The sequence below is a fragment of the Phaseolus vulgaris genome, chromosome 7 (genome assembly GCF_000499845.2).
Source record: "Phaseolus vulgaris cultivar G19833 chromosome 7, P. vulgaris v2.0, whole genome shotgun sequence".
Lineage (NCBI taxonomy): Eukaryota > Viridiplantae > Streptophyta > Magnoliopsida > Fabales > Fabaceae > Phaseolus > Phaseolus vulgaris.
Window position 1 is genome coordinate 35777788 of NC_023753.2, and position 13678 is coordinate 35791465.

Below are 13678 nucleotides of genomic sequence, written 5' to 3' on the forward strand. Positions count from 1 at the left end.
TTAACATTTGGGGGCAGATTGTTCGGTGGAAAAGTCTATCATGGAATGGTTGGAGGAAAGTAAAATATGATGCCTTTTTTCTTATCAAGTCCATGCCTTTTATTTAAATTTTAAAATTCAAATTTCTATAATTGTAACAAATTTCCTCTCTATTTACCCATCATTGACCACGTATACCCATTTCATGATAAGGAGCACAAACCCACCAACTCCCATTCCTAGAAGAAAAATAAAGAGCTAGGTTCATGATAATATTATACCTGATTGGCTGCATTGGATCTTTTAGGAGTATTGTCAGTGTGTTCCAGTCCGAGGTACTGCTCCCACGCACCATATATATCCCTTCTCTGAACAATAAAAATAAATAAAATAACTTAATTTTGCACAAAAAGAGCATTTTTTATGGATTCCATGGACAGCCACAAAACCAAAAGGTAATAATAACAGTGGACAGAAGATTGGCAGACCTGAAACCGAGTGGAAACAATATCTGAATCTTGAAGGTACTCAGGACGACCAAATGACAAAAATGCAAATCTCCACTGAAAGGAAGAAAGAAGAAATACATTAATCATTGTAGAGAACCTAAAATCTTTCCAACCTAAAGATTTTAGTTAAAAAGGACTGAATTTTGTCAACATCGTTAAGATTTTTATTTTCAAATCAAAGTTGATAATTAGTTTCCTAAAGTCGACTATCGAAACTTTCTATCACTCATGATTAGGATTTTTTTACCAATGTTTGCCAAGGGTATTTTTCACCAGACATCAACTAAAAAGTTGGTCAAAAAATAATCTTGACCAACAATTTCAAAAATATAATTTTGACTAATGTCGGCCGAAAGAATTGTAGTTGGCATTAGTTGAAAATAACCTTGACCAATGAAAATCAAGAAAAACCTGTCTACTTCAGCTGAAAAGTTTTAACAAACTTTAGCAGAAGAAAACAACCTTGACCAACATCGCCAAAAAAACATACCAACTGATTTTTTTGAATTTTTAGATATTGTTTAATATTAAAATAAAATTTTCTGTATGGTAATAAATGAAATACTCTATCTAAATTTGAATTGTCTTTTCTAAACAAAACATTTGAAAAATGAAAAGTTATTCAGTGTATTTTAATGTCCTTGAAATTTTAAAATTCCCTATTTAAACACATGGTAAAAGCAAGCGCACATAATTCAATCACGTTAGCAATATTTACCTTTGAAAACTCCTCGTCTGGAACTTGCAACTTGCTCTGTATTCGCAATTTGACTTCTGCTAATGTCTCACCCTCATGGATCACTAAGAAAAAAGGATGTCCAAAGTTCTGAACTTGCTGTTATTTTCAAACCATACCAACACATACGAAAACAAAAATGTTAGAAAATTTAAGGGCAGTAATTTACAAAAAGAATTTTATATTAGAAAATTTGGGGGCAAAGCACCTGATTTTGATTAGTGTCTTTTAAGAAATGATAGACATGGATCAACCGATGATGAGGGCCAAGGTTTTTCTCTTCCTCCGGAATCTAAAGCAAAAGGAAATTGAAAATGCAACTTAACTTGTAAAATTAAGAATAATGTGCTAGGAGAAAAGGCATAGCCCATTTAAAGACAGAAAATAACATCGAAGACAAATGGTGAGGAAATTTAGGAACTGCCAAAATTGAAAGGTCTGAGATGGTAGCCTTCAACTGTTCAAATTCTAGCTGAGCTGATTACCCATTATAAAACCTGTCCGTTTTCCACAAATCTGTCATGGGATTGGAAATTCTGTGATATTTCCTGTCACTAGAGTTAAACTCATGCAAACAAGTCTTCTTTGTACATATCCAACTAAATTCATCAGGTTTTTGTCATATTTTCCTTAATCAAAACCAACCTCTCTTGTATGGCCACACATCCAGACAATATGCATAAAAGCTTAATATCAAATAAGCCTTTAAGAAGGCTGATCGAACAAATAAAGCTTTTAAGAAGAACAGTATGATAGGTCAGGCTTAAGCGTTGCAAGGTCCAGTCAAGGAAAGGCTTGCTTGTCCTAACCCATTTCCACCACTTTCAACCTCAGAAATATCTATATCTTATTATAATATATAAAGTTGAATGAAGGATTGTTGTAAAGTCACCTTACCAGTGGTCAACTCTATCTTACCTTAATAGTGTTTAATCAAAGTTGGTTATTAATGTCTCAGAAGAAAGTATATATAAAAGAGCTAACAGAAAGGTTGAATAAAGAATCATGGTGTGCAACAATCAGGATGTTGACTTTTAGGGGATTGACATGCTACATCTGAGCTAGGGCATAAGTAGTGTTTGTCCAGCTTGAGCGATCTTCACCATACATGTTGATTTTATGAGATTGGTAAGGCCCTTAGGCCAAATGCTAAAATGTGTTTTTGAGTGGGGTTTTTACAAGGCTTTTTTACAAGCACAATGAGTGGGGTTTGTCATTTCAACATCTGTATTCAAATGTTAGGAACCAAGCAATAAGAATGGTAGGAACTAGAAACTGGAATCGAACTGAATTTATTATAGAAAAATCCCCTTCCACCTATTTAGTGAAGAATGAATGAAAGAAAGTAGATCGATTCAATGAATAGGTAACAGAATATAAAAGAAACAAAAACCAATTGAAAAACAGCATTCCAAGGTACAGCAACCTCCTTTCCAACTCAATACCCCAATGTTCCCTTAGCCTTCCCTGCTACATTTAACGTACCTCCAATAACAAACTCCCTTTTCTTCTCAATAATCTGTTGTAACGATAATCCCAATTCCTACTCATTCAAACTTAAACATTCTGTTATAACAGAATATAATCTTTCCTTCCTGCATTGTTCTAAAAAAAATATAATCATGTCTCAATCTTGCCCATCACTGTTTCTTGCTATTCTGTTGTAACAGTAATCCCCATTACTACTCATTCAGAATTGAACGTGCACTTATTCCAAACATACATGGAGATAACTGAAGGGCTAACAAAATACTAATTGTCAACAACATATCTAAAATATTAAACATTTTTTTATAAGACTGTACCTCCTCTGCTCGAAGAGTCCAATATTGATCATTAATATTCTCAATCCTTTCGTTGATATGGAAAATCTGAAAAGGTAGGTCACAAGATTATGAATTAAACTGTAAAAAATTCAGAAATTTTCTAATCAAGAAAAGTTAATAATTTTGGCCAAGAGAATGACAACAAAAACAAAAGGGAAAGACTAAAATGGTGAAAACTTGTAAATTAACAATTGGAACTCTCCAACATAGCACATCCTTTGTGACAGATGCATTCTCAACAGATTCGAGGAACTCTACATGTCGCTTCATTATTTCAGTCTATTATTCAATATTAAACTACCTCAATCCTTAGTCATTTGATTATAAATTACATTGTCTTCAGTTTAATGGTCATCTGCCCATGGATTCTCAAGCCCCAACCTTGCACTGGTATGGATTTGAAGTCTTGATTAAACTTGTGGTGCATCAGGGTATAAGAAGAACTCCAGTACAGTTCATATTTTATAACTATGTTTCAATCCATTTTCAGGTAGTTTAATAGACATAGTCATTATTAACTTATATTTCACAGATATAGAAAACAAAGAGAAAATAAATTGCATGACCTAGTTATTAAAACTCATTATAATAGACATGAGGGAATTGCCAGACCATGGCGTGCAGGATTGTAATGAATGTATACTGAAAAAGCAAAAAACATCTTTGTTGAAAGATTTGATTTTTAGGACAAGGTGAACACTAATAAACCAAATAGAGCCTTGCATATTATCGGGTGCCCAAGTACAACATGATTGACCCCCCTTTCATTTTTACCATGCTTTTCCACATTTCTATTCCCATGTAAATATCAGAATTTATTGTCTAATACAATGCAACTTTAACTTATGTTTGACATTTATCTTAGAAAGTGAACTTTTAACCTAACAAAATCGGCTTGTAATATGAAATTTACATCCACTAATATACTACAAGTTGGAATATGGAGTTTCCAACACACCTCATGCTGAGACTGGACATCTCGAGCGTGCGACTAGATATTTTGTAGGGGATCCGATAGCAATCTGATAATAGGTGACACAATAGGACCTAACAAACCTTGATAGGTTAGGCATTGATATCATCTTAGAAAGTGGATTTTAAGCCTAATTTCACATCACAAAATCGAACTGCAATCTCTCTAAGTACAAATAAATAAATAGTTTGTACAGTTGTAAGTTTATAGGGCCATCAACTATTTTTAACAATAGCTCTTGTTGTAAGTTTGTAGTCATCTTATTCTATGTGATTAAATAATAAAAGTTCAATTTGTTCTTGTTTTTTTTTGTTCTCTAAGATGGTATCTAGAGCAATTTTTTCAACAATCCATCTTCTTCAAACCTAGAGTTCATCTTTGTCACCTTTTTGTCATCGGTAATCAAATCACACAAGCTACAATGATTTGTTGTAAATCCCGTGGTTCTACCCCGTTATCACACTGAAAAGAATTGCACTCTTGATAATGTTAATCCCAAATATATGGCATGGAAGTTTAGGACCAAACATTACTTATTTGGCTTCAGTCAACTCCTTCTAAGTTTGTTCTTTCTCGCTTGCTTTGCTCCAATCACATATGAGGTTTAGGAGAAAATTCTTTAATATTTTAGTCTTCAAACAAGATTTCGTGCATGACAGAGTCGTACTATGATGCAAGCACTTTGTCTTGATTCTAAAACAACAGAAGAGTATCTTCTCAAGATTAATAATTATGTTGATGAACTTGCCCGTGTTGGCGTTGTAGTTCAACATGAAGAGTATGTTAATTCAATTCTTAAAGGACTCCCTTCCAATTATGCACTAGTGGTTTCGGTTATTAAAAGTAAAAGGCATATGTCATCAATTGCTGAAATTGAAGCTATTCTATATCATGAAACACATCTTGATCGTTGTGTCAAGGAGACAAAGTTTAGTGGTGGCATCTCGTAGTGTTAGATTTGTCTCAAATTTCTTATCAACCTCACAAGTCCCTGTACTTCATTGATCCTTTTACACAAAATTACATTCCTTATTCCACTGGCTCATACAAAACTTCAAATACTTGGGTGAATCCTAATAACAAGCCTGGAAACAAAGCTCAACCAAGTGCAATGTTCATGAAGTCAAATTCTAAAGGAAATGGCAATAAGTCATGGATACCAAATTTTGGTGCAATCTTTCAAGTGACTCGTGAACCATGAAATATCAAAAACTTCATTTTGACAGTCCAAATAATATTTTCATGGGCAATGGTGAAGATTTAAGTATTTATGGTGTTGGTTTCTCTTCTTTTGTGTCACCTCATGATTCACATCACTCTTCACCTAAACAATTTCTTACATGTTCCTTCTATTACTAAAAACTTGCTAAGTGCTAGTCAATTTGCTAAAGATAATTCTGTTTTCGTTGAATTTCATTCTGATAAGTGTCTTGCTAAGTTTGGTTTAAATGGCTTTATTCCTTTAATAATCTCTAACTTCAAAATCATTCCCCTCAGTTGCAGTCATTTTATAAACCTCTAAGTCGTTCAGCCACATCTAGCTCTTTGTTTAGTAGTGTTAAAGTTTATACAAATAAGGCACAATGTCAATTTGTCTTCTGTACATAACAATGTTTGCATGTGGCACAATAGACTTGGTCATCCAAACAGTCATTTAATGAAATTGTAATGATGCATTGTAAAATTTCTCCATCCAATAAATTTGACCCTTATTCTTGCTTATCTTGTTGCATTGGCAAATCACATAAATTGCCTTCTCATATCTCTAAATTTTCCTATTCTCCCTTAGAACTAATTTTCACTGATCTTTGCTACTCATCTTACCTCTCCTGCAGGACACAAATATTATGTCTTTAATTTATGCTTATTCAAGGTTTACTTGGATTTTTCCAATAAAGTCTAAAGCTGAAACATTGACTATTTTTCAAAAATTCAAATCAATGGTTAAATTACAGTTTAATTCAAAAATTAAACATATTCAATCTGATTTGGGTGGTAAATATCGACCTTTTACTAATTTTTTAGCTCATCATGGTGTATATCTTATAAATAGGATTCCTACAGCCTCTCTCAAATTGTGATTCCTCATTTTGTTCTCTTTAATAGAGATCCAGATTTTTATTTTCTCTAAACCGGTTGTGCTTGCATTCCTTTCTTAAGACCTTATTGTCCTCATAAACTTGATTTTAAAATTGAGGAGTGCCTGTTCCTAGTATATTCCCTTATCATCCAATGGAAAAGTATAAGTCCCACCCTTACACCACCTCAAAATTATCCAAATACTTCTATTACACCGAAGTCTAGTACTACACCCTCTAACATCTCAAACTCACTACCTTCTGAGTCCGTTTCTGTTCCCAATACAGCTCACTCATCACCTTTGAATTTGTCTCTGTTTCTAACACTGCACCATTAGTGAACACTCACCCAATGCAGACTAGGTAGAAGCTCCTGCTGCTTTGCAGCCAACCAAATAGTATTCCCGCTTTACTTAACAAAACACATTAGGTAGAGGCTCCTTCCATTTCTTCTCCTATGGTTTCTAATTGCAAATTATCCAAGTTTGGGGTTGATGGTAGGTGCTTTGCAATATGTCACGCTCACAAGACCAGAAATTAGCTTTGCTGTGAACCAAGTTTGTCAGTTTATGGCCAAACCATTGGATTCTCATTGGGTTATGGGAAAGTGCAAACTACGGTATGTTAAAGGCACTTTGTTTCATGGATTGCATTTTCAACCTGCAACTCCTGCTACACCTTTGTCCTTGAAAGCCTTTTGTTATGCTGATTTGGCATCACATATTGATGATAGACGTTCTACTTCCATAGCAGCCATCTTCCTTGGTCCAAATTTAATATATTGGTGTTCTTGAAAGCAACAAGTTACTACTTGTTCTAGTATTGAGGCAGAGTACAAAAGTTTAGCTCAAACTTCCACTCAATTAACATGCATTTCTATGTTGCTCATTGAATTGCAAGTTTCCTTTACTACTTCTATTCTTCTTGGTGACAATAAAAGTGTTGTGTCTATTGCTCACAGTACGGTATTTCATAATCACACTAAACACATGGAGATTCATGTTTTCTTTGAGCAGGAGAAGGTTATAGCCAAGCAAATTTACATCTACCATATTCCCGCTCTTGATCAATGGGCAGATGTGCTGACCTAGCCTTTATTTTCAGCTTGTTCTACTTTCTATCGAAGCAAACTCAATGTTAAGAATTTTTCTTGTGAAAAATCTTTTCCTTGAGTTTGAGGAGATGTTAGTTTGAATAAATATAGTTAGTTTGTACAGCTTTCTACGAATCTCCAACAATTTAAATTATTTCGATTTTAAAAAATATCTAGAAATGTGATTGGGATCTTAATATGATTTCGTGAGCCCTTGCACCCCCCTTCCCCCACCAATAGCTAGCTCATATTGATGTATTGATGAGCACTCACAAGTTTATCAAAACCTCGAAATCAATGTATCTAAAAATGAAATTAAAATTATACATTTTCCCACCTTATAGATCTTGTGATAGAAAACTTCAAGCAATCTAAGTTCTGCATCTGGATGTGATAAATCTACCTGTATGACAAGAAAAAAAGTCAATTCATTTTCCCACAAGGCAGATTTCAATATATAGAATAGAAGACAAGACATTACCACCAAAATACAATCCAAGTCATATTGTTTTTTAATCCTTTTTTTTATGATGCAAATCTATAGTAAATCATGGAAAGAACATTTGGGGCAGTTGAGACAAGTTCTTAGTCAATTACAACATCATAGATTTTGCACAAATTTTAAGAAGGAAACTTGAGGCATGTGATTCTGTGCAGTGAGTAGCAATCGATCCATAGAAATTGAAGCACTTGAGGTTAAAAAATGATAAAAAAGGGGCTTAAGATATTGATTATATGCATCTTATTTATAGAAAAAATTTACCTAAATTGTACAAGGAAAATAGGCAAATTAAAAAGTGAACTTTAAGCTTAAGTCAACCCACTTATATACTATGAACTGACTTTATCTCTAGTTGATGTGAGATCTCCAACACACCCCCCTCACGCCGAGACCAGCAAACTTGTGCGTCAAACCATATATTTAAGGATGGTCCAATAGCGAGTGGCACAATAGGCCTAACAAACTCTTGCTAGGATAGATTCTAGATGGGTCTGATACCATCTTAAGAAGTGGTCTTTAAGTCTAACTCAACCTTACAAAATCGGCTTGTAAGGTGAAGTTTGCACCGACCTTTATACTATGAACTGACCTTATCTCTAGTCGATGTGGGATTTCCAATATAGGTAATTAATGCTACAACTTGCCCGTATCTCTTGTCGATGTGGGTTTTCCAACACACGCTCTCACGTCAAGAACTAGACATCTCAAGCATGGGAATAGGGGGAAGATGATAATGAATAACATGAGAGCCAACAAACTGGATTAGGATAAGCTCTAGATGACTCTGATACAAACTTAAGAAAGTGGAATTTAGACTAAACTCAAACCTACAAAACCGAATTATAAGATGAGATTTGCACCCACTTATATACTATAACTTGACCATATATCTAGTTGATGTGAAATTTCCAATAGATAGTTAGAATATGAATGAGTTAGTTACTTAAGGTGTTAGGTAGATATAAATAGGGAAAGAAGCATAGAGGGGAAGGATGTTCATTTTGTAGATTGAGCACTAGCTCTTTGTGAAAGGAGAAATCTTTTATGAACCCATGGAGCACTCTCCTATTCTATTCTATTAAAAAAAATCTTTTCATTCTTTTCAATTATTGGTTCCTAACATACCCTTATACTATTAACATGTCACAATCCTAATTAAACAAAGAGACAAAACTTGAAACATTAGAGTGATAGCAACTATGTATGTCCCCAAGAATGTGTAATAGCAATAAAAAGACAAATCTTGAAAGATGATTTCTTCAATGTTCAAACACACTTTACACTATTGGTTCAAACTAATCCAAGAACTACAATGTCATGAAAAGGATTTAATAAATAAGAAGTTGGCAGGACCAACGATTTTTTGATTTTCAATAAAATCCATTCAATAACTCAGTATGTTTTGAAAGATTGTAATGGTATGACAGAATTTCCTTGTGAAATAAATTTCCCAGAGTTGCAATTTGCAAGTGTAACATGTTTTGCTATTTCAGTAGACAAGCCAGGCTATTTTAGTTGCAAATTACCAAGATCCAAACCTCCATTCTTGCATCCCTAAATTATAGGGTGTATTCAACTAAAGGAATGGATTCAAAGAACGTGTGCTCCTATGCAAGGGAACATGTAAAAGCCCAGTTCATTTGATCATATTTAAGAGGGCCAAATACTAAAACAAATGTTACCATATCATATCCTAAACATTTAGAATAATTAGATTGCAGTATCCAACATGTCAGATACACATCATATCTATGCATCAAAAATCTTAACTGAGATATATAATTACTTCAACGTGTCGATGATGTTTATAAAACCTAAAACAAAGACTTATTTATACTAATCACAATTCAAACTACTCAGGAGAACAAATCATAATAAAATAAGGAAACATGAGGAGCTATAACAATTAGAATAAATACAGGTTAATATTCTAGATTTTATAGACACATTAACCCATTATAATCATTTGATTACAAAATAGAATATTAAATAGCATCGCACTTCTCTCAATTCCCTCATCCTCAATACCTATAACACCATAATTTCAACAATTTCCACTGTGTATTTTCCCCTGTTCTTCTGATATTCTATATAGGGAGAAGACAGAACTTATAAATTTACTTACCTTCCGTATAATAATTTTAATTAACTAGTATGTGCAATCAGATGTGAGTCTTGGGCACTGTGACCCAGAGGTCAAAAGATCAAGTCATGGACTCAGTCTATTCCAAATGCAAGGTAAGGCAGCCGAACAAAGAAGCCACTTAATGCAACTTAATGAGTCAGACCCTTCCCACAGTAAAAGATTTATAGCATTAGGCTTCCAATTTTTGGCACATGTGTTGCCCACTTGTGCACAAATCATACACTATAACCACGGCATATGAAAAAGTTCTAAAACTTAATTGCTTTCACAGTGAAATTAGCATTGGTAAACTATATATTCTAAAAACAATTCGGCAGGCAAGCTCAAAAGGCATGTTTCAATTTGCCTGCAAATCTGTGTGGTCTTTCTATAATCCATGTGCCTCAATAAATCTATCAACTTTGATTATGTGAATTTACCATCATACCTTCGATTTAAGATCATTAATTACATCTGCCACAATACAATGCTTCGGTAATCTAATAGTATGAATCACCACCTGAACAAGTGTAAATCAGTTAGAAGTATAACACTTACGGCAAATGATTGTGGAAAAAGTGAAAGTGACAACTAACAGAACTCACTTCATCCTTGGTAGCATGATGGAAAGCAATTTTAAGAGTTTTTAGGCATTGCAATTCTGGCAAAGGGATATCCAATACTTCATAGTATAGAATATCAGAAGCCTAGTAACAAAAATAAAAAAGAAAATGATTTTAGCAAATTGGAAGCTTAAGCAAAACCCAAACAGCCATTTTAGAATGAAACAGGATGTTTTGCGAAAATTTTGCACTGTGAAATGACGCACCTGATTATAGTGAATTAGCATGTCCGACAAATGTTCTATTCCTCTGTACTTTATAGACTGCGGTTTAGGTTGCTGGGAGTAACAGTTATGACATGTGAGTCTGATTTTAGAAGGATCATTCAAACCAATATGTTGAGCAACTTCTTCAACAACATTGTCATAGGTGTCAAGCTTTGACCTGGAGTGTCAAAGTGAAAAATTAAACTACCAAATATACTTTACTCAAAAATACAATAGAGAGAGAAAGAGAGAATAAACTAACAGCTCAAGACTAAAGTCATCCTCCTTTGGTTTTTCCAAAATCCTAAAGCGAACAACCTGCATATCTCCAAACGACAGGACTCTTCAGTATTGATTGTTAACTTTTGCAAATAGAATTAAAAAAAAATGATTAAATTAAACTACGAATAAGTTCACCTTTTATGTTTTCCATAGTTGATAAAATAAAACGAGGAATGACAAATAAAACCATTTAACCAATTTGTTGATATGTGGAAAAATCCAAAAAATATCTTATCATGACTTATATTATCCTCTAGAACTAGTTTCCACATTCCCTCGCTATCTCTCAAGGATTAATTGCAATAAATCCTTAGGGTATCATAATATATTTCCTTAATTAGTTGGGAATGAAATTAGTACATCTATGGCTTACTGCTCCAGGTTTTATGAATATTTCAAACACCATTCCTTAGTTTGAACAGTCAGAAAAAGACCCAAAACAACAAGTGAGAACAGTCACAGATGATTAAATTATATATAAAAAGGGAAATAAAAATAATAATAATAATATGTCCACTTAGATGAGAAACTAACTTTCTAAAGCAAATTAATAAACCAGAGAACCTAAGGATAAGAATTTATATTTAACAATCGATGCAGTATACCTGCTTCTTATAGCAGGTACAGAAATTGAGGACACAACAATATAAAATAGCAGTCAACAAGAAGTTATATGCTAGTTTAAACAGTTCATACCACACGGTTATGCACATATTCCAAGAAAGAAGGAACATCTGGATACCGATATTGCTCTTCGTTTTCAGTTTTGTGGGACTTCTGGAAGCAAATAATATCACCATCTTCAAGCTGCTTAAATTACAACAGTACAAGAAAAGTCACAGCTATGAGTTGAAATATTTATTATTATTATAAACTTAAAACACTAATAATGGCTGAAGTCAGAATTAAAAATATAAAATACATGTCACTCGTGATGCATACCTGACTCTCACGGAATGTGGATTTCTTGTCAAGACGTTCACACATGACATTAGGTTCAAATTTTATCTCCTGATCAGGCACAACAAAACGTAAATTGTGATTTTAGGGACAGCTAGAAAGTGGAAGAATAAATCTTGTGTATTATTCAGGAATAAAAGATTAACATAAATAGGCCAATTACTTAATAAATGTAGAAAGGAAAGTAAATGAAAAGGATCAATTCAAATCAGAGATTTTATTTTGACCCCAAAGTAATCAAATCACAAAAATCTGATTCTGACCCTAATCATTCCAAATCAGATAAAAATAGAATAATCTTATTAATTATTCAATTTTCTAGAAAATAAAGTCCATCTGTCTAACTAATTCCTAATAGACATACAGTTGTCAACATAAACATTATAGCACTCCATTGATATTGCAATCATAGAACATCACTGTGCATGAGATGCACATTAACTAACCTCAAACATGTCTATTTCTTCATCAGGAGCATATCCAGCCATTTCATTTAGTTTTACCAATATATCTACTGGCTTCGCACTGAACATCACAAAGAGCCGCCCAACATACCTGAACCAAGAAAGGAAGAAACATTTAATTAATACAATGTAGATTCACCTCTGATAAGTAATATGAAGCACACGCACCTAAGCTTTTCATTTGAAGGTTCATAAAGTTTAAAGAAAAGCAGGAGATTCTCTTTTGACTTCTCGGGAGGAGGAATAGGCTGCAAATCCTGATTCATTGTGTGTGTAAGGTGCACGTAAGAAATCCATGTCAGTTGTGATTCACTTAGAAGGGGATGGAAGAACATACAATATTTAGTGGTCACCACCAAACTACTCAGGAAGATTAAATTCTCAGAAAAACATTACCTTCCCCATTTCAAGTTCCAAAAATAACTTCAGCTCTGCATTATTTCCTTTATTGGACACTTCTCTCAAAAGTCCAACCTACAACAGTTACAATGCCACAGAACAAACAAATCATTATGAGAAAAATATTCATAAAATATTAAAGATAGCACTTCCACTCTCACTATCTTTAGTTCAATTTTTATTAATCAGTTTTAACACCTTTTGCTATCGCACACAATAATCAAGCCATAATCAAATGAAATTTTGAGAAAAAGAATACTATTTGTTGGAACTTGCATAAAATAGAAAAATGTCTTTAAAATAAGAGAAATGCTAGCAACAAACTCTCTAACACGTTCTTTTGAAAACACCCTCCACTATTGGCCAAAATTTATTGAAAAAACCACTAATTTTAGTGGGTTTCAGTACTCATTTAATGTCCCTTTCCTGATTTTGTAGTTTTCAATGTGTTAGAAAGTATATTACTAGCACACCTCATAAGATAAATAGGGTACATTTATAATACTACATCTCTATATTTATAGTTGAAAACTCCATCATTTAAAAAAATATTAAAATAAGATAACACTCAATAGTTTTTCAACCACCCCCTCCCCAAAATATGGAGTGGCCAATTACAGTAGCATTATTTTCGGATAGCAGATACTGCAATGACTTCTACACTAAAGATTATAGATATCAGATAAAAAGGAATGATATCAAAAAAATGAGATTAATAGATAAATGGTCAAAAATAAAGGACATCTCCATAATTAATAGTATAAGAACACGGGAATGAAATAGAAAAAATAAAATTAATAGATAAAAACAGAATACATTAGATTTTTTGGATGAGTAGACCACATGACATACCTTAACGCATCACAAAGACTAAGGTAGACAGCAGTAAAGTTAAGAAAATACACAAATTTCATCAACAGTAA

At 33.3% G+C, this 13678-nt stretch overlaps 1 protein-coding gene across 7 annotated transcripts in view; it reads right to left on the minus strand.

Moving 5' to 3' along the window:
* Positions 1–13678, minus strand: part of LOC137830399 (ubiquitin C-terminal hydrolase 13-like) — a 30147-nt gene that overhangs the window by 617 nt on the left and 15852 nt on the right. For all 7 annotated transcript variants that reach the window (XM_068637709.1, XM_068637712.1, XM_068637710.1 and 4 more), the window contains 15 exons: positions 12753–12830; positions 12525–12613; positions 12339–12447; positions 11875–11943; positions 11629–11739; positions 10913–10968; positions 10651–10828; positions 10427–10528; positions 10270–10341; positions 7532–7597; positions 3030–3095; positions 1433–1516; positions 1207–1323; positions 468–542; positions 261–347 (listed from right to left, as the gene is read on the minus strand). In XM_068637709.1, coding sequence (XP_068493810.1) covers positions 261–347; positions 468–542; positions 1207–1323; positions 1433–1516; positions 3030–3095; positions 7532–7597; positions 10270–10341; positions 10427–10528; positions 10651–10828; positions 10913–10968; positions 11629–11739; positions 11875–11943; positions 12339–12447; positions 12525–12613; positions 12753–12830 — 1359 coding nt within the window. The remainder of the gene's footprint in view (positions 1–260; positions 348–467; positions 543–1206; positions 1324–1432; positions 1517–3029; positions 3096–7531; positions 7598–10269; positions 10342–10426; positions 10529–10650; positions 10829–10912; positions 10969–11628; positions 11740–11874; positions 11944–12338; positions 12448–12524; positions 12614–12752; positions 12831–13678) is intronic.